This window comes from Diachasma alloeum, unplaced genomic scaffold (genome assembly GCF_001412515.2).
Source record: "Diachasma alloeum isolate Michigan unplaced genomic scaffold, Dall2.0 Dall_scaffold_00295, whole genome shotgun sequence".
NCBI lineage: Eukaryota > Metazoa > Arthropoda > Insecta > Hymenoptera > Braconidae > Diachasma > Diachasma alloeum.
Window position 1 is genome coordinate 882,770 of NW_021680434.1, and position 26,253 is coordinate 909,022.

Sequence of the window (26,253 nt, forward strand, 5' to 3'; positions counted from 1 at the left end):
TTTGATATGTTAAAAATATATATATTTTCAAAATATTCTGTCAACAGTTACGATAAAATCAAAGCAATTGGCCTCCTGTTTCGCAGCAGGATAGAAATTTCCAAAAAGCGAAAATATACAACCCATCCAAAAAAGTTGAAATTGTGATGAGATTAAAATATCTGAAACGTTCATAAAATGTATAGTAAAATTATCAATTTTTTCAATTTTTTTTCCATTTTTCAACATTTTTAATATTTATATCTTTTTTAATATTTTCAGAGTTTTTCCAACTTTCTGGACTTGAAAAACCCCTCGTTACCCAAACAATTCAGCAATTATTGAATAGATGAGGCATGTCGTCCTAAATGAATTTGTACTACTTGTTTCTCAAAATAGATGTTTGACATAAATAACAAGTGCCACTTGATATCCTGAAATAGTATATTTCGTAACGAGTGCAAAAAAGTGTTTTATATGATACGTGCGTGTAACCGCACTATAGTCAACTGAAACCCAAAATAACGCATGACGCGCATGCGCATCACNCTATAATCACATTCGTCAGAAAATACTTTTAGACCGTGCGATGAATGCAATTTTTCGTCAGAAGGCCCGTAAACCGCGATCAAACCGAGCGAAGCGAGGTTAGAATCGCGGTTTACCGGGTCTTCTCACAAAAATATATATATTTTCAAAATATTCTGTGAACTGTTACGAAAAAATCAATAATTCCCGCAACAATACACAATTTCAAAAAAGCGAAAGTACACAACCCATCCAAAAAGGTCGAAGCAGTCAAGATGAAAATCTAGAAAGAATCTTAAAAAATACGAAAAAAAAAATTCTATGCCCAATATGACAATTATCATCAGTCTCAAACTTTTGTAACAAATAATGTGTTACTCAATGCCTGAAATCGCGTGTTACGTCGCAATACCTTATAGTCAAACGAGAAACTATTGTTTGAAAAAATAGGGGAGGTTGGGGTAAAACGGACACTTTTGACTTTTCTTAAAATGTTAATCTGGATTTGAACTATTGATAAAAATCAATAATTTTTCTTCTCAATACAAAGAAGAATTCTTTCCCTTTGTGAGGAGCCTAAACTGAGCTCAATTGATCAATTTGTTTCTGAGTTATGAATAATTTTTAAAAAGTCTAAAGTGTCCGTTTTACCCCACCCTCCCCTAATTCAATTTTCTCTCTATTTCCACACAACCAAATAATTCCTCTCTCCTCTGTTCCAGAAAATCGAGGCGCCATTTTTGGAAGCGGTTTCCCGAACCCTGGGCGATCGTTACACCGACAACGTAGAGACAATCTACAAGCTGACGATAAAATTCATAATCGAGACCCTGATAGACGGCTACGACAAAGCCTCCAACAACACCAAGTCCTAGTCCCCCACCTGATAATCAATGTTCCACGAAAGAGAACGAGGGAAAAAAATCAGATGTCACCCTTCACCGGAGGTGTGCCACCAACCGAGGACAAAGCCTCCAATGAATTGAGAGTCCCTGATCTGCAATTTCCGGTGACTCCAGCACCCGAATCGTGGAGGCATAAGTCCAAGGACACGGAGAAGTCGAACTCCTCCAAACCCCAAAAAAAAAACAATTTCGCATGAAAAAAAAACTGACAAATTCATAGTCAATTCCACTTAATCGTTCACCATCTCGACAGTTGTGTGGCTGAAGAAATCCTCGTGATTCCTAAAAAAACTAACCGAGATGAACCCAATCTAGCCAAATATGTGTTACTAAAAGTTAATTAAGAGACAATGACTGTGTGCGTGTTATCAATTACTTCGTCTCACAAAAAAAAATCTCCACTGAACTAACATTTCAACCGAATTAGTGTGAAGACAAGTGGAAGTCGAGATAAGAATGCTCCGCAGAGAGAAAAATAGGCAAGAGTTATGGGAATGAAAAATTTAAGTGAAGAAAAAAACATACGCGAGTCAACTCTCGCGCAACCACGATGTCAATTTCTTATGAGGTCTTTGAACTAGAACCCCTCCCCCCCCATTCCCCTTTTTTTCGCCTATCCACTTCACTGCCCCCTCCGCCGCTCATTCATCAACTTTTTTCCCCTCTTCCCCTAGGCAAAAATGTCACGAATTCCATAGATTCTCATTCTCATATCTCCAGTTCGTTTTAATATTTATTGGAAGAGGGGTTAGAACGAACTGACGTATGTAACATTCAAGGGATTATCGTTCATTTCACATATGAATATTTCGTGACACGAGATGTGCAGTATTTTTTTATATTCCTTTTTTTTCGTTGATGTTCAATCACAGAAATATTCCGAGTAAGAATTTTCTACTGGGCCATTGATTGTCGCCAAGTGGATGTGAAGAATATGAAGAAAACTATAAATATGGAAGAAAAACTAATGATGGGGAGATAAGGGTTTTAAGGATCGGCTCCGTTATCTGCCGAACGTCATCTACATTGTGTTTTTTATTCGATTTTTATTTCGAAATTTCAACTCAATGGGCCGTCACACAGACACCCCCGAAAAGTATGAATTTGGATTGNCTGGATTTGAACTATTGATAAAAATCAATAATTTTTCTTCTCAATACAAAGAAGAATTCTTTCCCTTTGTGAGGAGCCTAAACTGAGCTCAATTGATCAATTTGTTTCTGAGTTATGAATAATTTTTAAAAAGTCTAAAGTGTCCGTTTTACCCCACCCTCCCCTAATTCAATTTTCTCTCTATTTCCACACAACCAAATAATTCCTCTCTCCTCTGTTCCAGAAAATCGAGGCGCCATTTTTGGAAGCGGTTTCCCGAACCCTGGGCGATCGTTACACCGACAACGTAGAGACAATCTACAAGCTGACGATAAAATTCATAATCGAGACCCTGATAGACGGCTACGACAAAGCCTCCAACAACACCAAGTCCTAGTCCCCCACCTGATAATCAATGTTCCACGAAAGAGAACGAGGGAAAAAAATCAGATGTCACCCTTCACCGGAGGTGTGCCACCAACCGAGGACAAAGCCTCCAATGAATTGAGAGTCCCTGATCTGCAATTTCCGGTGACTCCAGCACCCGAATCGTGGAGGCATAAGTCCAAGGACACGGAGAAGTCGAACTCCTCCAAACCCCAAAAAAAAAACAATTTCGCATGAAAAAAAAACTGACAAATTCATAGTCAATTCCACTTAATCGTTCACCATCTCGACAGTTGTGTGGCTGAAGAAATCCTCGTGATTCCTAAAAAAACTAACCGAGATGAACCCAATCTAGCCAAATATGTGTTACTAAAAGTTAATTAAGAGACAATGACTGTGTGCGTGTTATCAATTACTTCGTCTCACAAAAAAAAATCTCCACTGAACTAACATTTCAACCGAATTAGTGTGAAGACAAGTGGAAGTCGAGATAAGAATGCTCCGCAGAGAGAAAAATAGGCAAGAGTTATGGGAATGAAAAATTTAAGTGAAGAAAAAAACATACGCGAGTCAACTCTCGCGCAACCACGATGTCAATTTCTTATGAGGTCTTTGAACTAGAACCCCTCCCCCCCCATTCCCCTTTTTTTCGCCTATCCACTTCACTGCCCCCTCCGCCGCTCATTCATCAACTTTTTTCCCCTCTTCCCCTAGGCAAAAATGTCACGAATTCCATAGATTCTCATTCTCATATCTCCAGTTCGTTTTAATATTTATTGGAAGAGGGGTTAGAACGAACTGACGTATGTAACATTCAAGGGATTATCGTTCATTTCACATATGAATATTTCGTGACACGAGATGTGCAGTATTTTTTTATATTCCTTTTTTTTCGTTGATGTTCAATCACAGAAATATTCCGAGTAAGAATTTTCTACTGGGCCATTGATTGTCGCCAAGTGGATGTGAAGAATATGAAGAAAACTATAAATATGGAAGAAAAACTAATGATGGGGAGATAAGGGTTTTAAGGATCGGCTCCGTTATCTGCCGAACGTCATCTACATTGTGTTTTTTATTCGATTTTTATTTCGAAATTTCAACTCAATGGGCCGTCACACAGACACCCCCGAAAAGTATGAATTTGGATTGAAAAAAAAGTTGAAAAAATTCTGAACATTTTTAACAAGCGTTTTTAATTAATATTGAGGAATAAGTTTAATAGAGATATAAATCTCTATTATAAAAAACTTAATCATCTTTTGAAAATTTGGTACCCAAAATTAAGAGTTCAAAATTAAGGGTCAAAGTAAGGGCCAAAAGGGTCAACATAAGGGTCACAAGGGCCATGATAAAGGTCACGGGAGCCATAAGGGTCGGAAGGGTCAAAATAAAGTCACCATAGTCATAAGGGACATGTGATGTTCGTATGGGGTTCATGTGGGGTCATAAGGGTTTCATGAGGGTCATCCACATGGGGGGGTTGTAAGGGGGGNCTGAACATTTTTAACAAGCGTTTTTAATTAATATTGAGGAATAAGTTTAATAGAGATATAAATCTCTATTATAAAAAACTTAATCATCTTTTGAAAATTTGGTACCCAAAATTAAGAGTTCAAAATTAAGGGTCAAAGTAAGGGCCAAAAGGGTCAACATAAGGGTCACAAGGGCCATGATAAAGGTCACGGGAGCCATAAGGGTCGGAAGGGTCAAAATAAAGTCACCATAGTCATAAGGGACATGTGATGTTCGTATGGGGTTCATGTGGGGTCATAAGGGTTTCATGAGGGTCATGTGGGGGTTGTAAGGGACGTACAGGGGTTATACGAGGTCTTGTAAGGGTTCTAACGGGGTCATCTGAGGGTCATATGGGGTTCATATGAAGGTCACGTGAACCCCAAGGGTCACAAGGGTCAAAATAAGGTCACGAGAGTCATAAGAGACATATGATGGTTCTACGGGGTTTATGTGGGGTCATCAGGGCCTCATAAGGGTCACGTAGGGATTGTAAGGGCTCGCACAGGGGTTATACGAGGTCATGTAAGGGTTCTAACGGGGTCATCTCTGGGTTATATGAGGGTTATATGAAGGTCACGTGAGCCCCACGGGTCACAAGAGTTAAAAAAAGGTCACGAGGGTCACAAGGGACTTGAGGGTCGTATCGGGTCTATATGGGGATCATAAGGGGCCATATGAGGGGCATATGGAGGTTATGAGGGGTCATATGGGGTTATGTAAGGGTCATATGAAGGTCACGTGAGCCGCAAGGGTCACGACGCTCAAAATAAGGTCATAAGGGACATGCGGTTCATATCGGGTTTATATGAGGATCATAAGGGGCCATATGAGAGTCATATGGAGGTTATAAGGGCCATAGGGGTTGTAAGGGGGTCTTATGAGGGTCATATGGGGGTTATATGAGGGTCTATTTCTCATTCAATCCAAATTCATAATTTTCAGGGGTCTCCAAGTGATGAAGGATCGAGTTAAAATTTTGAGATAAAAATCTAACAAAAACAAACAATTTAGATAACGTCCGGCAGATAATGGAGCCGGGCCTTAATGGGGAATACTATGACCGTTGTTGTATTACGTTTCACAAGAACATAAAAAATATGCACAAAAATTGTACCTTCTCAGTACCCGGAAACATGATGACATAATTGTTTTAACCGAAAGTCTTCAGAGAGATGATAATGGAGAAAAAGTATATTACACGCATAAGTTTAATGAAAATGAAAATGAGAATAATATATATACATATTGTATGAATTGCTGGTATAACTTGCAGTTACTGCAAATGTTGCATTATCTGTCTGTTTATTCTATACAGGTCCAAGGTGTATTATTGTATCTGATGGAATATTATATATTATGAAAGAAAATATATGATATATGATATGTACATCGCGAGATGACAGTTGTATTTTGGGTGTATTTTTTTTTTTTTTGAAGACATTGCTTTTAGGAATTTGGGGAAATTTGGATAGTGCTCTTCAGTGGATTTGCGATTGGATTTTTAGAAGATTTTCAATTTGTATTGGAAGTTGAAGGAAATTGGGTGTTTTGGAAATTTACGGCCGTTAGGGGAGGTTAAATTGGATCTTTGGAATGGATGGAGTCCAGGGGTAGACATCAATCGTTATTTTTATATTTTGGTAATATGCGAAGCTGCACCTTACAATAACTAAGGTTTACTCTAAAAATTTTCAATTTTTAACCCAATTTGTTGCAAGAAAAATGCACAAACAAAAATAATTTTCTTACAATAGGCCATAGCCCGAGGGCTTTCAGTCAGGTTTACTTATTTTCGTTGAAATTTGTAAACTAATAAAATTTCAACTGAATTTTTGATAGAATTTCAATTGAGATTCAGTAGGAAATTCATAGAATAGAACAGGATTTCAATTGAATTTCGACATACGTGTTCGAAAGTTTGAGGTCAATTGGGAATGAAGACGTATTTGAAAGATAATCAGGACCGCATCAGCTTCAATTTTAGGAAGAATTACAATATCAAAAATTAAACGGAGTTATTCGTTAGTTTCCTGATGAAAAAGATTGCTTGGGAATTCACGTCAATACTTTACCTTCTTCACTTCAAGGTGAAACTTTCAATGGGGGCTTCTGATGCATTACTATGGAATTTGATACCCCCGTTGCTGCCTTCTTTTCGCTCTTGTGCCTCTGTGTAGTATTAATGACGATGGTGGAAGTGAGCTTTTTGGGTCAAGCGTCTTTGACACTAATAAGGTAAGAGTATTCTCAGGGTGCGCGCTTCGAAAAGCAAGGAAACCTTGGTAAGGCAGGAGAACGACGAGGGAATTGGGGAACGGAGGAAAAATAATGATGTTTATCACTCAGATCCAGGGATCGCCAGTGACATAATTTTTTAGTAATGTTAAATCCAGAAAAAACCGTTGTTTCAAGATTTCAAAGATCTCAACATAATATTTTCAAAAGTCTCAATTCAAAGCCTGGAAATTTTGAGTTGAAACTTTAAAGGTTTCAAGTTGAGACTTTTTCCGAACTCAACTTGAATTTTTTTCTACGGGGAGACCGCGGTGAAATTTGAAATCTCTGGGTACTATAGAGACGATTGTAAAAGTTCATAATGTGTTGTAAAATATTATAAAAGTTTACAGCTTTAAAACACTAACCAGCAGCAAAAATTTCAGATGTTTACTGCCACCTCTACGGGTTCTATAAAAAGTAGATGCTTCGAATAAGGTAGAGGGTGGCGGTGCCTGTACCGCCCAGCGGGTATACCGCCCACCCGTATTTCTCAGGATTGGCTGGGAAAAAATTTGTCAACAGAAATTTTTAATTTTGTCCCGTGCAACATCGTTAAAAAAATCCAAATCATTTCCTACCGAATCCTTACAATATTTCGACCCCAGAATTTAAGATTTTTCCCATTTTCCGTTGGCCCATAATTAAATGGAGTACGAAGTATATGTTCGTTATACATTTCCAAACCCATTGCGACCTTTTCGATAGCAGAAAAATATCTTCATCAGTTATTATTGGCTATTTTGTCAGCCTCCGGGTTTGTGGGTAATTCCGCCCAGAGTTTGTGAGTAATGCCGCCCAGGGTTTCTATAGGGCTGCTAGACTCTGCAGCTAGAGGGCGGTCGAGTGACAGCTCGATTGTTTGGGGTAGCCGGTGGCCACTGGAACATCGGCTAAATTCAGGATAATTTATTATTACTCACGTGAAATCTTTCTCGAAATGGAGCCAAAGAATGGAAACGAAGGATGAAGATAGGAAAAATTATAACAGGTGGTCTGCGTTGCTCGAAAAAGTCATCAAAACAAGTTGGGCGGTATTGGACGCATGCCGGGCGGTATTACCCTCAAAGTTCGATTCCATCGCTCACTGGCCGATGGCAATTGAATTACACAATTAAATATGTTTAATGTTAATAAAAACTGTCCGCTTCACATCTTCGAGTAAAAACCTGGTAAACACCATTCTAACCGATTATGACTCCTTGTAGAGTGTGAGGCTGGAAAAAATACTCATTTCCCGTTGGGTGAGCGGTGCATGCACCACACGGAAAAAAATTAATCGGTAAAAGTCTTGCGATCGCAAGGAATTTCCCGAAGATTCCAAAAAGCTTCATTATTCTTCGTGCATGAAAAATGGGGATCTTCGGGAAACTCCTTGCGATCGCAAGACTTTTACCGATTTATTTTTCTCCGTGCAGCCACCCTAGGTGCAGTTATTCAACCTAGATGAATGACATTCTACATTTTTCGTGAATATATCGATTTATTGAAGTTAAAAACAGACAACTTGTTTGAAAATCAAGGGAAATAACTACTCTGCGCCAGAATAATCCTCGTCAGCACATTCAATTTGCTCAAGTTGTGTATACAACACTTCTGCCGTGAAAAATGGCTTTGAACCTTTCTGAGCCAGTGTGACACCAATATGCACAGGGGGGCATGGAAGCGGCTTATCCGTTGTGAATAAAAGCGTGTGGTCGCCATCTTCTTCATCGAACGCGTACGTACCCTGCGGACAAATCAGTGAAGTGGTTTTTATCACAATTAATACTTCAACTTGGCAGTGTCAATCTGCACTGTTAAGTATTTTCGTCTGAATTTTCCGCGCCAAATTCTGGAAATTTTTATCGCGTTCAAGTTGCACTGAAATTTCAGGAAATATTGTCATTAACAGATCAAATATTCTATTGATTTTCGGTTTAAATGATCTGGAAATCAATAAAATAGTTGATTTTTCAGTTCAATTATTCTGTGTAAATTCCGAAAGAGCAGGAAAATTCAGGGAAAAATTGAAAATTCATGTCATTTTGTCACAATCAAGTTGTAAAATTTCCATCTCACTCCCACGGAAAACTCATGAATTTCCGTGAATTCTTCTTAAAAATTGAAATTTCATAACCATTTTTTCTCGAAATCCGATTCAATGTCACTCTTATGAGATTTACTATAATATCTTCCATGAAATTTCAACAAATTTCTAACAGTGTACGTGTAACATTGAAGATAATAGATGAAAAATACAGTTGATATGGGACAAGCCTCAGTGCCACCGGCTGTTATTAACGACAAACTTTTCCAAGCAATATTGTCCCAGGTATCAGGTGGGTTACGACTAGTCTCGCATAATCCAGGTGGATCCCCTTCACTTTTAGCGAGCTGGGTGGTCCTAGAGTTAATCTCATAGCTAATCTGTCGATGAAAATTTTTATAAATATCGCATATTAGTATTTTGATTGGGCATTTCTAGGGAATCAACTGGGAGAAAATTACACAAAAAAAATTTCAATTCGAAAAGGAAGTCTCAAATTGAGACTTCCGAAAATTTCAAGTGAAGACTTGAAAATCTCAATTTTGAACTTGAAAATCTCCACACTGAGAGAAAAACGACAAAGTTCTCAAACAAGTCTTGCTTGTGCCAAGAAAATAGTTTTTTGAAAATTATCAAAAAAAGATTTTTTGTGTCAAACATGCAAAGAGTGCGCCGGAATGAAAAATTTTTGTCCCAAAGACAGATTTAGTAGTTGAAAAAAAATTGCATTCTCTGTACACGCAAGAAATGTCATTTCTAGCACTACTCCTTCGTTATTCGATACTCCCATACGTATTTTGCTCCCTAAAAATCTTTGTTTTATGCGAAACAAGGAATAGTAGTTTTTCGTTTCAGCTGTCTAATAATCACAGACAACAAATGAACCCTTAAATGAAACAATAACAATGATATGATAGCAATCTTGTAACTTAGGGATTAAATATTTGTTGATCAATTTTCCTCTGTATGAGATATTTTCATCCTGAAAAGGCACCGTCTGGTGTGAATTATCCGCCTCTTGAGCCAAATATTTCGTTGCTGTCGAAAGCAGAACAATTATTCATGTTTGAGACTTTCAAATTCGAACCAAACCAATTCTTTTTTAGCAATTTTCAACTAGCAATTTTATTGGCCCAAACAAGATTTGTTTGACAACGTGTCTGTTTTTCTCTTACTGCAGTTGAAATTTGAAAGTTTCAAGTTAAGACTTACTGAAGGCTAAAATTGAAGTTTTCAACTCGCAATTTAAGATCTTTGAAATCTCAAAATAAGGATTTGTTGGTGGGGGTAATTTTCCATTATTGGGTATCTCACCACTAAGTCACTACTATCAGTGATATCCTTGAGCCACTCGAAGTTACAGGGGGATTCGTCACAGTAGCCGCCATCAACGGATACATAATCATTATCTGTTATTTTGACGAAAAACTGGACTGCTTCGCGAGTTTCAGTGAATTTTTCCGATTTTGGTTTATCCTGCTCCGGTTCAGACTCCTGCTCGGGCTCAGGTTCCTCCTCTGACTCAGATGAAGTATAACCAGCCCAGCAGTCTCCTTCGTCATCCTCATCGCTGTCCGGTGAGCCATACAGTAATTCCCCTGTTACAAATGGTCTCGAATCTTTATGAAACAATTCGAAATCAATCGTCAGAGACAAGCATGGAAGTGGTTTGTCAGATAGATACACGATTTGCTTCTCCGATTCTTGTAGTTTATACGAGCCCTGTGGATGAATTACCAAAGTTGCATGTCATTTTGTTGACTATTGACTCTGACAATGTCGATTAGAGCATCATATTGAACAATAAAATGAATACAAATTACACTTGATATTGGACAAGAGTCAGTTTCACCCGCTATCATCGAAGAGATAGCCCTCCAGACAATGTTGTCAACAGAATCATAAGATTGATGACTGGCTTCGCACAATCCAACCGGATTCTTTTCAATGTTTTCGATCTCGCGGCCTGCCTGGTTGATCTTGTAGGACAGCTACATGGAGAGAATATGGAATTAAAAATTACGATGTGACCATAGTAATCGAGGACAATACCGGAAAAAATTAAAATTTGATTTATTTTAAGGATGTTTAATCTATCAAGTGGACGACTCAGTTGAAAAGAAACAAAACTGACTAAATAAATCATTCATGTTACAAATTAATTTCCTCATCAAATTAGAAGTGTTATGACGTACGTTTCCAGTCTCAAAAAAAATAATTTAAAAAAATGTTCATAGATAAATGATCTCTCAAATATGACCCTGGCATATGAGACAATATTAAAATTATGGTGAATAATGTGGGTTTCGGCTAAACATCCTTAAGCGAACGTTTACGATATGAAATTCATTTTTCACTATTTAACATAGTAATTTTTAGGGCACAAAACAGTATAAAATGCTGCGATGAGAAAATAATTTTCAAAAATATTTAAAACGTTTCATTTTTGTTCCCAATTTTTACTATGTTTAATTTTAATTTTTTCTTAGGATTTAAAACTTTAGTTTATACTCTCTCGTTGGTCTCACCATGATATCATCATCATCAGTAACGTCATGAAGCCAGTTGAAATTGCAAGGGAATTCATCGCAATAGTTGTCCCCATTCAAATCACCTTTTGCCCTTATCTGTACTAAGAAGTCCCCGAGATCGAGGAGTGTTGAATATTTTTCAGAAGCTTGATCTTCCGGCACTTCCTCCTCTGGCGGTTGCTCTTCCGGCGATTCCTCTATTGGATTCCATGGAACGATATATCATTGGATGATTAATATCTATATACCTAGTCGTATTAGCCGCGGAAAAAGTGAAATAAATTTTGTAATGAAGAACAAGTCTTTGTGAGGGCAAAAACAACCCCTCTTCAGAGAAATTCTTACCTTGTGGCTGCTCCTCTTCTGGCTCTTGCTCTACTTCAGGTGATTGCTCCTCTGGCTCTTGCTCTACTTCAGGTGATTGCTTCTCTGGTTCTTGCTCTACTTCAGGAAATTGCTCCTCTGGCTCTTGCTCCACTTCAGGGGATTGCTCCTCTGGCTCTTGTTCTACTTCAGGTGATTGCTCCTCTGGCTCTTGCTGTACCTCAGGGGATTCCTCCTCTGGCTCTTGCTCTACTTCAGGGGATTGCTCCTCTGGCTCTTGCTCTACTTCAGGTGATTGCTCCTCTGGCTCTTTCTCTATTTCAGGGGACTGCTCCTCTGGCTCTTGCTCTACTTCAGGTGATTGCTCCTCTAGCTCTTGCTCTACTTCGGGTGATTGCTCCCCTGGCTCTTGCTTTACTTCAGGGGATTGCTCCTCTGGCTCTTGCTCTACTTCAGGGGATTGCTCCTCTGGCTCTTGCTCTACTTCAGGTGATTGCTCCTCTGGCTCTTGCTCCACTTCAGGTGATTGCTCCTCTGGCTCTTGCTCTACCTCAGGTGATTGCTCCTCTGACTGTTGCTCGACTTCAGGTGATTGCTCCTCTGGCTCTTGCTCCACTTCAGGTGATTGCTCCTCTGGCTCTTGCTCTACTTCAGGTGATTGCTCCTCTGGCTCTTGCTCTGCTTCCGGCGATTGCTCCTCTGGCTCGTGCTCTACTTCAGGTGATTGCTCCTCTGGCTCTTGCTCTACTTCAGGTGATTGCTCCTCTGGATCTTGCTCTACTTTAGGTGATTGCTCCTCTGGCTCTTGCTCTACTTCAGGGGATTGCTCCTCTGGCTCTTGCTCGACTTCAGGTGATTGCTCCTCTGGATCTTGCTCTACTTCAGGAGACTGCTCCTCTGGCTCTTGCTCGACTTCAGGTGATTGCTCATCTGGCTCTTGCTCTACTTCAGGGGATTGCTCTATTGAATTGCATGGGATGCAATATTATTCAGACATTATATGCCGAGGGGCTACTCACTCCGTAATTGCATGGCATCATCGTTTTGAAATGAAGCAACGTGTCATGATTTCATAATTTCAATTGATTTCGAATGATTTCATTATTTTGAAATCAATGATTTCAGAGACAACGAAGTTGTATTAATTCAAACATCTCGAATTACAGTAGCACGCCTGGGGGTGTACGGGAAGCCCATTCAGCGAATGCGACTATATTTTCCTACTCCTGCATGGCGCTTAGTTTTTTGAAAATCACTTGATTCACTTGATTCAAGTGATTTTGTCGAATTCAATAATTTCACGTGATTGAGAACTGATTTCATGATCGAGTATCGCTATGATTTTCGGAGTGAGTAGCTCCTCGTTATACTCCAAGTTTGTTACGTATTTCTAGTTCGAGGGGGCCAAAAGACGAGTTATTGCGACTAGTCACGTATGAAAAATAGTATATTTCGTCATTAGGCCGAAAAAAACTTCGAAAAAAAAAAAGTTTTTTTTGGCGGTATGACGAACAATATTTGTTGTAACGACGGCCGTAGGCAGAGATTCACGGACGCGGAATGACAAAAATTTCGTTATTGCTGTACTAAACCCGGCTCACCTTAAATTTATGATTTTATATACTAATTCAATGACTGTTGGTGAGTTAACAACGGGAAACTTTTCGAAAGCTCAAATGGGGATATCCCAGTCTCAAATAGACTCGAAAATCACCATTTCATGTTGTCGAAAGTCTCAATTTAATAGCTTTGAAACCTCAAAATAATTGTTTTTTTCCGGGTGACTAATTACGCTGTTCATTCTGAAATGCTGTCCGGGTACATTTCAGAAGAACTTTTACCAGGTGACTGTTCCTCTGGCGATTGCTCAACCTCAGGGGATTGCTCCTTCTCAGGCTCTTGTTCTGGAATCGATTCTTCGGAACTTGAAGACGACGAAGAACTTGATGACGACGATGAACTTGATGGGGAATCATTGCCGGATTGCGCTTCTGGACATTTCGGGAACCACGGTATAAATATCTGGAGTAGAAAATTGATGCGGCTGAAAATTTTCCATCATCTCTTGATGAATATTGCAATTATCAGACCTTCACAGGCTTCAAGAATCTGCACTCAAATCTTTTGACGGGAGCAAAAAATCCGGTAAATTGAGCTTCACATCGGGGTTGTCCAATTATAAATAGCAGTAGTGAGGCGTATCCGAGAAAGACTATACTCGGGAGATTTTTCATGACACAAGTGTAACAAATTGTCGAAGGCAGAAATTGAAATGATATTACTAACGTCGGCAGCTAGTGGAAAAGTCTATTACCTTATCAGACGGAAAAGTCATGTCTCCTTGAAGGAAATAGATTATGAAAATACACGCGCGCCTGATGCCATCAAAGGTATAATTAGGGTACGTGCATTGGTAATTGGTTGATAACTCTTCCTCGAAGCGAATGCATGTAGCTTTAATAATTTACAGAAATGTATTGAACACCAAGTTTGACGATATTTGACGTCAAAATCAGAAATGGAAAAATTTTGAATTATTCGATACTTTCGAACACAGCAAATCTGAGGATAAATGATGTTTTCCACATGCGGAGAGAGAACTGTTACTCGTCTCCATGTCTCGTTTACAAGCTCGATGACATTCAGCATATGTGTATTCCTATGCGACTTGTTTAGGTCGCAGGAAAATTACTTCCTCCATTGATAAGGTAATGCGCTTAAGGATGTTCTACACCCTTTCTGCCAAAATTCACGTTTTTTAAATTTTTCTGGCAAACTTATGATGGAATTGACGTGAAAAAATATAACGCTTTTGCGTTTTGTCATTATTTAATGACTGACAAAATTTTAAGGTAGTGCGAACATTTTCCTGCGTTTTCTCTAAACTTTTAAAAAGAATCACAAAACTGTAGAAAAAACGCATGAAAATTATCGCACCACTACGCAACTTCGTGAGACATTAAAGAATGACAAACCACAAAATCGTTATATTTTTTCACGTCACTCCCATCGATAATTTGCCAGAAAAATGAAAACAACGTCAATTTTGGCTAAAAGGGTGTCGAACATCCTTAAATAAGCGAACGACATGAATTCTGTCATTTCAATTTGCCTATGACGACTTGATTCGCGTGTCTTCCTGCAACTATTTTTCTTGGACACATCCTACTAGTGCTGTTCATCATCGGAAAAGCGAGATGCGATGGGAAAAGGGACGAAGAAAAAAGCGGAAAGTTCTCCGGGTTCTTTGCGCCGGTTAAACGATTCGAGTGCCGATTTTTGCAGTCAGTAAAAGTAAATGCATTGAAACATTCGTACGAGGAACGACAAGAATATCCTGCTGCACAGATTTGGTTCTCCAGATATTCATACCCTGGTTTCCGAAATGTCCGAATACGCAATCGGCAGACTCACCTTCGTCATCGAGTTCGTCCTCATCGTCAAGTTCATCGTCGTCTTCGAGTTCGGAAGAATCGGTGCCTGAGCCAGAACAATCGCCTGAGCCTGAGTCAGAACAATAGCCAGCAGAGGAATCCCCTGAAGTCGAGGAAGAGCCAGAAGAGAAGCGCCCCGGTAAAAATCCCTCTGAAAAGTACCAAGTCGACAGAATTCGATTTTTCTATATAACTTATTCTTTTCATATATTTTCTATAGAATTTGAGCCGAGGAAATTCTATAGAAAATATCTCAACAGCATAAGTTATATAGGAAAATTGAATTCTATTGACTTATTCTACTGACATTTTCTATTGAACATTCCAATAGAATCGGCCAAAAACTAATAGAACAGTTCAATAGAAATTCAACAGAAATTCGATAGGTTTTTCTATTCAATTTTTTCGTCCGTGAAGCATCACAAAATTTTGTCTTCACTTTGAAAGCTATCAATACTTGATATATTTGCGTGATGAACTATTTTCCTATTATCTACCAACGTGTCTACCCCAACTACAAACTCGATGCCATTGAGTGTGTGTGTATTCCAATGCGACTGGTAAGGTAATGCACTTCAACAAACGAACGACATCAGTCCTGTTATTTGAAGTTCCCTTTGTCGACTTGATTCACGTGAGCCATGAGAAGTCTCCCTACAACTATTCATCTTGGACACGTCCTACTGGTGCTATTCATCATCGGGCAAACCGGATGCGATGGAAAGAGGGATGAAGGGAAAAACGCACCACCTGAAGAAGAGCCACCGCAAGGTAAAAATTTGGTATCAGTATGGTTGCAGGTTGCAGTATGGTTACCGACGCAAAGAACCCGGAGAACTGTCCGCTTTTTCCTTCGTCCCTTTTCCCATCGCATCCCGCTTTCCTGATGATGAACAGCACCAGGAGGATGTGTCCAAGAAAAATAGTTGCGAAATAGACAAGCGAATCAAGTCGTCATAGGCAAATTGAAATGACAGGACTCATGTCGTTCACTTATTTAAGCGCATTACCTTATCAATGAAGGAAGTAATTTTCCTGCGACCTAAACAAGTCGCATAGGAATACACATATGCTGAATGTCATCGAGCTTATAATCGAGACATGGAGACGAGTAACAGTTCTCTCTCTGCATGTGGAAAAATCATTTATCCTCAGATTTGTTATGTTCGAAAGTATCGAATAATTCAAAATTTTTCCATTTCTGATTTTGACGTCAAGTATCGTCAAACTTGATGTTCAATAAATTTCTGTAAATTATTAAAGCTACATGCATTCGCTTCGAGGAAGAGTTATCAACCAATTACCAATGCACGTACCCTAATTATACCTTATACCATAATCTATTTCCTTCAAGGGAACCTGACTTTTCCGTCTGATAAGATAATGGACTTTTCCACTAGCTGCCGACGTTAGTAATATCATTTCAATTTCTGCCTTCGACAATTTGTTACACTTGAGTCATGAAAAATCTCCCGAGTATAGTCTTTCTCGGATACGTCTCACTACTGCTATTTATAATTGAACCCCGATGTGAAGCTCAATTTACCGGATTTTTTGCTCCCGTTAAAAGATTTGAGTGCAGATTCTTGAAGCCTGTGAAGGTCTGATAATTGCAATATTTATCAAGAGATGATGGAAAATTTTCAGCTGTATCAATTTTCTACTCCAGATATTTATACCGTGGTTCCCGAAATGTCCAGAAGCGCAATCCGACAATGATTCCCCATCAAGTTCATCGTCGTCATCAAGTTCTTCGTCGTCTTCAAGTTCCGAAGAATCGATTCCAGAACAAGAGCCTGAGCAGGAGCAATCCCCTGAGGTTGAGCAATCGGCGGAGGAACAGTCACCTGGTAAAAGTTCTTCTGAAATGTACCCGGACAGCATTTCAGAATGAACAGCGTAATTAGTCACCCGGAAAAAAACAATTATTTTGAGGTTTTTAAAGTTATTAAATTGAGACTTTCGGCAACATGAAATGGTGATTTTCGAGTCTATTTGAGACTGGAATATCCCCATTTGAACTTTCCAAAAGTCTCCCGTTGATAACTCACCAACAGTGATTGAATTAGTATATAAAATCATAAATTTAAGGTGAGCCGGGTTTAGTACAGCAATAACGAAATTTTTGTCATTCCGGCCGTAGTCAGAGATTCACGGACGCGGAGCGTCCGTGAAACGCTGCCTTACGGCCGTCATTACAACAAATATTGTTCGTCATACCGCCAAAAAAACTTTTTTTTTTTAGAAAAGTTTTTTTCGGCCTAATGACGAAATATACTATTTTTCATACGTGGCTAGTCGCAGTAACTCGTCTTTTGGCCCTCTCGAAGTGGAAATACGTAACAAACTTGGAGTACAACGAGGAGCTACTCACTCCGAAAATCATAGCGGTACTCGATCATGAAATCAGTTCGCAATCACGTGAAATTATTGAATTCGACAAAATCACTTGAATCAAGTGAATCAAGTGATTTTCAAAAAAATGAGCGCCATGCAGGAGTAGGAAAATATAGTCGCATTCGCTGAATGGGCTTCCCGTACACCCCCAGGCGTGCGCCGCTATAACGGGAGTCTACTGTAATTCAAGATGTTTGAATTAATACAACTTCGTTGTCTCTGAAATCATTGATTTCCAAATAATGAAATCATTAGAAATCAATTGAAATTATGAAATCATGTCACGTTGCTTCATTTCAAAACGATGATGCCATACAATTACGGAGTGAGTAGCCCCTCGGGATATCATGTCTGAATAATATTGCATCCCATGCTATTCAATAGAGCAATCCCCTGAAGTAGAGCAAGAGCCAGAGGAGGAATCCCCTGAGGTGCAGCAAGAGCCAGAGGAGCAATCCCCTGAAGTGGAGCAAGAGCCAGAGGAGCAATCCCCTGAAGTAGAGCAAGAGCCAGAGGAGCAATCACCTGAAGTAGAACAAGAGCCAGAGGAGCAATCACCTGAAGTAGAACAAGATCCAGAGGAGCAGTCCCCTGAAGTAGAACAAAAGCCAGAGGAGCAATCACCTGAAGTAGAGCAAGAGTCAGAGGAGCAATCACCTGAAGTAGAGCAAGAGCCAGAGGAGCAATCACCTGAAGTAGAGCAAAAGCCAGAGGAGCAATCACCTGAAGTAGAGCAAGAGCCAGAGGAGCAGTCCCCTGAAGTAGAGCAAGAGCCAGAGGAGCAATCGCCCGAAGTAGAGCAAGAGCCAGAAGAGGAGCAGCCACAAGGTAAAAATTTCTCACGAACTTCGAATTTTTCAACTTTTAAATCATTTGCTTTTTTCTGAATTGATACCGAACAATTTATCACCAAATTGTAAAGCCGCAATTAATTTTTAGAATTAATTTTTGAATTTTGTTTTTAAATTCAATTTAATTTAATTTTAATTAATTCGTTATTCTTCTGTTTTGGATTTTCCTATTATTTTTATTTCTCGTTTGCGATTCTATACAACATCTACGTCCACGTCGTGAATCCTGTGAATCCTCACAACTCGGTAAAACAACGTAAAACCGGAAAAAAAATTCCTTTTTTAAATTTCTTCATGTTCCTAAACCGGAAGCATTGTTCTTCAATCTAAAGGAGACATACGGATTTCTAGAACTTTTTTCTGTGAGGATATGCAATGATTAATTACTGAACAATACGTCATCTTATAAGTAGAGCAATCACCGGACGAGCAACTATCGGAAGGGAAATCGCCTGAAAAATATTCGGAGCTTCTTGAGTTAGGACAGTTCATCGTGGTAGAAAGACGTGATGATGATTTATCGGTAGGAGACGGCTACTGTGACGAGTACCCTTGTACTTTCGAGTGGCACCATGATGTTACTGACGATGAAGACATAGTGGTAAGGCGCAATAATATATATAATATATATTTGTCATTAGCGGTTAGCCATCGGGTGCCCTGACGGAAAAAACTCCTTAAATCCTATCCTTCTATTTACTAAAGATGAACGAAACGTGAAGTTTTTTCTAATCTTTAATTCTGATTGGTTAATATGTAACATGAAGTTATTCACAAAAAAAACACGCGGCATTTTCAAATTCTTCAGTGACATAATTTCAAATTCTTCAGAGGTAAATTTTTTTTTCACGTCATATATATATCTCACATGTATATATATTATCAGTGAAATTAATAAATTCTGTCCTTTTATGGAGACCGATTATTTAAAAAAATTGAAGATAATTAATTGAAAATTAAAGTTCTTTATAGATTCTTTTACTCTAGTTCGCTATTCACTTCAATCATTAGTCGAATTCTCTTTCATTCATTATCAATATTTATAAGGTATTCATGAGAAAATGAAATTCAATGAATTCCATTTCTTTATGTCAACAAATGAATAGATCAGCATAGATCTTGTTGGAAGAAAAAAGGGTAATTGGAAATAATGACGTTATTGCCGTTGACTCATTATTTCCGATTCAGGTTAGTAGCGCAATTCTGACACGTATGGAAAAATCCAATAGGAAAACCTAGCGAATTAGCTAGAAAATTCTATTGGGATTCTGGAGAAAGAAATTCAAAATCTATTGACTTTTTCGAATGAAATATGCAATAGAATCAGCGCAAAAAACTAATAGAATTTTCCAATAGAATTCCAATAGAAATCCCATAGAAATCCGATAGATTTTCTCCAGAATCCCAACTGGGCTGTCCGGCTCCTAGCCATTTCTTCATTTCAAATTTCTGGTAAACTTTATAGTCATCGTGCACTATAAAGTTTTTCGCAATCGGATCTAATAACAGTGACAACTCTAACAGATTTCATACGAGATAAACATCAGCGGCAACGTGATAGCAAGTAATAAGGATAATCCTACAGGATTTTGCGAGACCAGTCATCAGCCATATGATTCCGTTGACAATAGCGTTTGGAGGGCTCTCTCATCAGTAGTAGCAGACGGGACCGAATCTTGTCCCATATCAAAAGTAACTAAGATTCTTTTTCTTTGAAATTTTTAAATTCAATAGTTAACAATGACAAACAACTCCTATCATTCATCAACAACAGGGCACGTATAAATTCACCGCACCAGACAAACAACTTGTGTACCATTCTGACGAGCCGCTTCCATGCAGCAGTCTGGGAATTCACTTCGAGTTGTCTCACAGGGGATCCAAAAAAATTGCAGATGGACAGTTGTTGTATAATTCACCTGACGGGTCACTTGAAACCGATTGCCCCGATTCTTTCGAAGAATAGTATAAGTGAATTTCATCAGCAGATTCCGTATTCTTTCTGAGCTTTTTGAATAAATTGTATTTCCAAAGGCTATTCAATAAAATACCGGTATTCCTCATTCCTGTGGTCGGATTCCAATTATTTTTATGAAAATGAAATGAAAAAAGAATCAGAAGGAGATAATCTTTTATTCTTAAAGTATTAGAAAGATATCAATATTTCAGCGAAAGGAACTGCAAAAATTCATTCTTCAATGTCTCCGGAAAGTTTTCAAATCAATGTTTTTCGAATAATGAAAGAATACCCATAAATTTGATTTCTATTCTCGTATTTTGATAAAATGAATTGAATAAATGACCGAAATTGGGAATTGGAGACAAAAATTTTATCGGATTATTATCAATTTTTGTCGCCATAAAAAGACAGCTTCAACATGTAAATCTAAGGTAAAAATAATTCGTTCTAATTAGGTAATTTAGATTGACGAAATCACTCTCGCTCAAGGGAGCGCAAGCATTTCAACTCGACCTATGTACTCACTCTATCGACAAACCAAAAAGGATTACAGGAAACACTGGGTAGCACATTATTTTGGCCAATATTCCACGGTGATATCCTGATCCTTAACCGAAATTACGTAGAAAAATCCCAAAAATACTAAACTCTAACTCAACAAAACTGAACTCGACAAAAATATCTGTAACATATCTGGTTTATTCAATGAATTTGATTAATGAATATTATTCTCAAAATTTAGGGAATCGATTCACGCGATAGGTAACCAATTTAAGTAATTTTCCGAACTTAAGGTAGCTCTGAAGTAAAGTTAAGGTAGCAGGTAGCTCTAATTTTCCGTATAAATTTTTATCGCAAAGAAAAGGTAACGATTTATAAATTTTTACTCCTCTCTCTCTCTCTCTCTCTCTCTCTCTCTTTTTATACATAAATACCCTGGAGTTCCGCAGATGACGAATTCGCCTGGAATTTCGTCACACGTAAAATTGAAAATTCCCGCCGTCAGGACAGATGTCAGCGCATGCGCAGACGGACTCAAGATTCAATATGGACGACAGATTTGGATGGCGGCAGGGGCAGGTCGTCAATCATCAGGAAAAACAACAAACGACAAAACAGTTCGAGTTCAGCAGCTGTTTCCGCACTTTATTGTTTATTTACAAATAAATTTATTTTTTGTAAGTAACAATTGAGAGTCATCTCTCATTTTCTTTGTCCTCTTTGTACCTTTCCTTGGTAATATTAGAGGTGAATATCAAGAACAACAGTTTTTAGGTTAGAACCTGAGTTGTTGATACAGTAATAAATGTCTGTAATTTATTTTCAAGTTTCTGGGAGACTTTGGGCTCCTCGCTCGTAGATGCCAAGCGTCAAAGATGATTCTGAACCCGAAGGTGAAGAAATGTCGCACGATAGCAATAACAGTGACCAGAGCTCGGCATCCTGCGACAGCAGTGCTGAACACAGTGACAGTGATGACTCCTCGGAGATGGATGAGGACGAGTGCGAGAGGAGGAGAAACGAGTGTATGGAAAATCTCGTAGATCTGGAGAGACAATTTACACTCCTTAAAGAACAGTATGTGTTCTACATCCGTTATTTTCACACAGAGAAAAACAGCAGAGTTCTCAGACAAGTCTTACTTGTGCCAAAAAAATCGTTTGTTGAAAATAATAATGTGACAGCAATCTTGTACCTCAGGGAGAAAATATTTCACTGTCTTGTGCAGCAAGTATTTTAATGAAAGGGCATAAACTCAATAAATTCATTCCCCAAAGAACTTTTTAAGGATGTTCTACACCCTTTCTGCCAAAATTCACGTTTTTTTAATTTTTCTGGCAAACTTATGATGGAATTGACGTGAAAAATCATAACGTTTTTGCGTTTTGTCATTATTTAATGACTGACAAAACTTTTAAAAAGAATCACAAAACTGTGGAAAAAACGCATGAAAATTATCGCACCACTACGCAACTTCGTGAGCCATTAAAGAGTGACAAACCACAAAATCGTTATATTTTTTCACGTCATTCCCATCGATAATTTGGCAGAAAAATGAAAACAACGTCAATTTGGGCTAAAAGGGTGTCGAACATCCTTAAGGGGAGACCGCGGTGAAATTTGAAAGTCTCGGCTCGGCCTTTAGAGCCATTGGATGACTTTTGATATATGAAGGGATATATAAAAAAGTCAGAAAAATTTCGGACCCGAACCGTTTTGCCCCGTATATCCACCAAAAACGCCATTTTTCACGTTTTCAGCTTAAAAATGCTCCTCGGACCACAATTTTCATCCGATTTCAACTTTTTTTTTTTAATGTTCGTTATACTCCAACGAACAAACCCAAGTATCCGTTTTGCTTTATATTTATTAGATGATGAGAAAATGTTTTTTTTAGTTTTCATTTTTTTCCTCTTTCTAGCAAATGCTAAAATTCCTTGTTTTCCGCCCATGTTTTTTTTTATATTTCGATTACGTATGATTACAACGTGGAATAACGAAAAACAACTAATTTTAGCATTTGCTAAAAAGAGGAAAAAAAATAGAAACTAAAAAAATCATTTTCACATGATCTGATAAATATAAAGCAAAACGGATACTTGAGTTCTTTCGTTGGAGTATAGCGAACATTAAAAAAAAAAAAAGTTGAAATCGGATGAAAACTGTGGTGCAAGGGGCATTTCTAAGCTAAAAACGTGAAAAACGACGTTTTTGGTGGATATACGGGGCAAAACGGTCCGGGTCCGAAATTTTTCTCACTTTTTTATATATCCCTTCATATATCAAAAGTCGTCCAATGGCTATTAAGGCCGACTTTCAAATTTCACCGCGGTCTCCCCTCAAAAGAGGGGATATGTGTCCATATATTGTAGGATCGCATTCTTTACAGAGTCGTCATTAAAAATGCAAACAATTTGGTATTTGAATAATTATATCTCAGTCGGAAGAGTGCTCTTGCCCACGGTCCCGTTCGTTATGGGGACCTCAAACCCAGGTTCGTCATTTGTTTAGACTACATCGAGATCTGCGTCGCCAACGGATCAATTGCTGAGACGATGTTTACGCTAAAGTACGCCAGCACCTCTCCGAACAAAGCCATCTCAATCCCGAGTTATGATCATTCGGTCCCAGTATTTTAAGCGTGAAAAATCTCTCCACACTTGTGTGAATGATCCGCCTCTTGAGCCAAATATTTCGTCGTTGTTGACAGCAGAGCAATTATTCATGCTTGAGACTTCCAAAGTCGAGCCAAACAATTTTTTTGGTAATTCTCAAGTGACGATTTTGTTGGCCGAAACAAGACTTGTCTGAGAACTCGTCCGTTTTTCGTCCGTGGGGGTCATTCGCGGAGTTGCTCTTAGATTTTTCTAGAAAATTCTTCGGTTTTATAGAGAATTCTCTGATTTTACAAAAAAAATTGAGAAAATTATCGAAATTAAAAAAAAAAAAAAACAATTTATTCTCCAATAGCATTTGGCCTTCCACGTGATTAATAAAATCATGGAGATGAACCTATTTATAAAAAAAATAAGGCAGTGTCTATTCGCACGCTCCACGGTAAATTTTACCGTGGATTCACGGTAGATTCTCACTCACATCTTGTCTGACATCTCTGCTATGAACTCTTTTGAACTCTGGCAGTTCAGTTGGAAACCAGAGTTGTGACAACATTGTCCAGTGGGGTCTATGAGTCTCCCCTGGTTAAAAAATCATCCTTAAAATCATTTAGTCTATATTTCGGCACCCACTTCTGCATTCGGACCCCATTCGGCAAATATGAATATCGTTAAGAAAACGTTCACATAAAATGTAAAAAACTATTCATTTCATCTTTTATTTGCATTTAGTTAATTATTTATATCATTTTTTATTTGCGTTAATCTATACTGATATTCGCATTCGAGAAAATTGTTTACTAGTCTACTATCTCCATATCACTTACCAATTGATTCGATGTGTCTAGTTTATTGTCTAGATTTAATTTAAGAAGTAAAAGCTGAGGGTCCACGATCTCCCATATATCGACGGTAAAAATTACCGTGGAGCGTATGAATAGACATTGCCAAAAAATAAACCTTTTTCAGACTTTATCGTGAGCGAATAACTCAAATAGACACTAAACTCAGAGAAGTAAGAGTCGAGAAGTCTGACGAATACTTGGTCCCGCTGCAGCGTCTCAAGGAGAACATGGAGACAAAAACAAAAGTGGCGGATGTACTGAGAAAAATGAGACTGGAGAACATTCAGATAAAATTCGACGCTGAGGAACGTGCAGCTGAGCAGAATCTGCAGAACGAGAAGAACCTCCTGTGGGACTCGATCCACAGCGATCTCCAGGAGAAGATACGGAGGCTCGAGGAGGACAAAAATAACGTGGACATTCACGCTGACCTGTGGTTCAACTCCACTGGCAAACGACGTAGGAGTCACACTGAGAGGAGACGCGCTGTTTCTGTTGCCGGACCCTACATCGTTTACATGCTCAATGATGCTGACATCCTGGAGGATTGGGCGCTTATCAAGAAAAGTCTGAGCAGCCGAAAGGCGGAGATTCTGTGAATGAAGAGACACTCGAAATAGTGATTAATTGGGAGTTGAGCCTATTGTTCAAGTGCATAGTTCTGGAACAATTTATAATTAAGTAATTGAAGAGATTGTGGTAACATGGGGGAGCTTATTGTCGATAATTAGATAGGAACGTTTAAAACTATTGCTCGAGACAACTGTGAAACTGAATTAAAAGTAACATTCGATCAAATCATGAAGTTGTTTGATTTTTGTTGTTCTGTTAAATACGTCTGATTGACAAGAAGCAAATATGAGAAATACAATAAAAATGTTGGGAATAGTAAGAACATTTTTACATTCTCAATGGAATCACGAAAGATATCACTTATTTAGGTGATAATTGTATGGATAATAGCAATTTTCGGTCATTTTCAATACTTGTCTCGATGAAAGAATTAATAACCGCTTAACTACGGTGATTTGACAAACCCTAATTGGCGCAAAAATTCTTGCATCACGACATGAGTAATGAATAGATAGCCAGTCTTATTGAAAACAAATTTCTACAAATATTCCGTTAGTTTGTCCATTTATTTAATAACAATACAATACAAATTTTGGGAATAGTAAGAACATTTTTACATTCTCAATGAAATCACGAAAGATATCACTTATTTAGGTGATAATTGTCTGGATAATAGCAATTTTCGGTCATTTTCAATACTTGTCTCGATGAAAGAATTAATAACCGCTGGACTACGGTGATTTGACAAACTCTAATTGGCGCAAAAATTCGTGCATCGCGACATGAGTAATGAATAGATAGCCAGTCTTATTGAAAACAAATTTCTACAAATATTCCGTTAGTTTCTCCATTTATTTAATAACCTCATTTTTTATTTAAACGGTGACTTATTTAACAATATTATTCGGGAACGCTTTGCCGTGATAAAACACTGAAGTGTACAGATGTGACACAGGATTTAGACAAGAGAGAAAATAGTAATAAAAGTATAGATTTATTCAAGAAGAATTTGTCCCAAAAAAATCGAGGTATTTAATTACATCATGAATGAAGGAAATGATGATGAGAATGGATCGTTGACTTACGATTGATTGTTTCAATAATTGGAAATGCAGATAAATGTTCACCTGGAGACAGGTTCTTGTGGACTCACTGGATCGAGAAGTACATGACGATTAGCGGCGGGGTCTACCAGGTTGCGGATAGATGCCGATAGACAATTCGTAGTGACGTGTAGATGTAGATGATATTACTCAGCTCCAGGGGAGGGGTTGATTCTAGGACTAATATAGGGGAGGGAGGGGTAAAATGGACACTTTCGACGTTTTAAAAAAATTGATAACTCAGAAACAGATTTATCAATTGAGATCAGTCTAGGCTCATCACAAAGGGAAAGAATTGTTCTTTTTCCTTGACAAAAAAGTACTCCATTTCATTAACAATTCATCCCGTCATTAACTTTTTAAAAAAAATCACGAGTATCCATTTTACCCCACTCTGCCCACTTCCA

General features: G+C 38.3%; 4 protein-coding genes across 7 annotated transcripts in view; 3 read left to right on the plus strand and 1 right to left on the minus strand.

Annotated features, from left to right (window-relative positions):
* LOC107039298 (neuroglobin-1) overlaps positions 1-2,524 on the plus strand; it is a 40,508-nt gene extending 37,984 nt beyond the window's left edge. For all 3 annotated transcript variants that reach the window (XM_015258849.1, XM_015258850.1, XM_015258851.1), the window contains exon 4: positions 1,230-2,524. In XM_015258849.1, coding sequence (XP_015114335.1) covers positions 1,230-1,382 — 153 coding nt within the window. In that variant the 3' untranslated portion in view covers positions 1,383-2,524. The remainder of the gene's footprint in view (positions 1-1,229) is intronic.
* A 5,628-nt stretch (positions 2,525-8,152) lies between these two features.
* Positions 8,153-13,821, minus strand: LOC107039227 (RNA-binding protein 25). The gene is made up of 8 exons (XM_015258743.1): positions 13,658-13,821; positions 13,409-13,589; positions 11,589-12,527; positions 11,241-11,440; positions 10,536-10,703; positions 10,027-10,434; positions 8,925-9,092; positions 8,153-8,412 (listed from the first exon to the last, which is right to left on the minus strand). The coding sequence occupies exons 1-8, from the start codon at positions 13,799-13,801 to the stop codon at positions 8,215-8,217; spliced, it is 2,406 nt and encodes an 801-aa protein (XP_015114229.1). The 5' UTR covers positions 13,802-13,821; the 3' UTR covers positions 8,153-8,214.
* A 103-nt stretch (positions 13,822-13,924) lies between these two features.
* LOC107039219 (fibrous sheath CABYR-binding protein) lies at positions 13,925-20,310 on the plus strand. The gene is made up of 7 exons (XM_015258730.1): positions 13,925-13,957; positions 14,976-15,140; positions 16,671-16,851; positions 17,783-18,226; positions 18,660-18,850; positions 19,774-19,941; positions 20,024-20,310. The coding sequence occupies exons 1-7, from the start codon at positions 13,925-13,927 to the stop codon at positions 20,213-20,215; spliced, it is 1,374 nt and encodes a 457-aa protein (XP_015114216.1). The 3' UTR covers positions 20,216-20,310.
* A 960-nt stretch (positions 20,311-21,270) lies between these two features.
* Positions 21,271-24,968, plus strand: LOC107039246 (breast cancer metastasis-suppressor 1-like protein). 2 transcript variants are annotated; one of them, XM_015258766.1, is made up of 3 exons: positions 21,271-21,457; positions 21,538-21,787; positions 24,295-24,968. In XM_015258766.1, the coding sequence occupies exons 2-3, from the start codon at positions 21,570-21,572 to the stop codon at positions 24,767-24,769; spliced, it is 693 nt and encodes a 230-aa protein (XP_015114252.1). In that variant the 5' UTR covers positions 21,271-21,457; positions 21,538-21,569; the 3' UTR covers positions 24,770-24,968. The 2 variants fall into 2 exon arrangements, with proteins under 2 accessions (XP_015114252.1, XP_015114253.1); XM_015258767.1 differs by having other exon boundaries at positions 21,271-21,387.
* Positions 24,969-26,253: the final 1,285 nt, after the last annotated feature.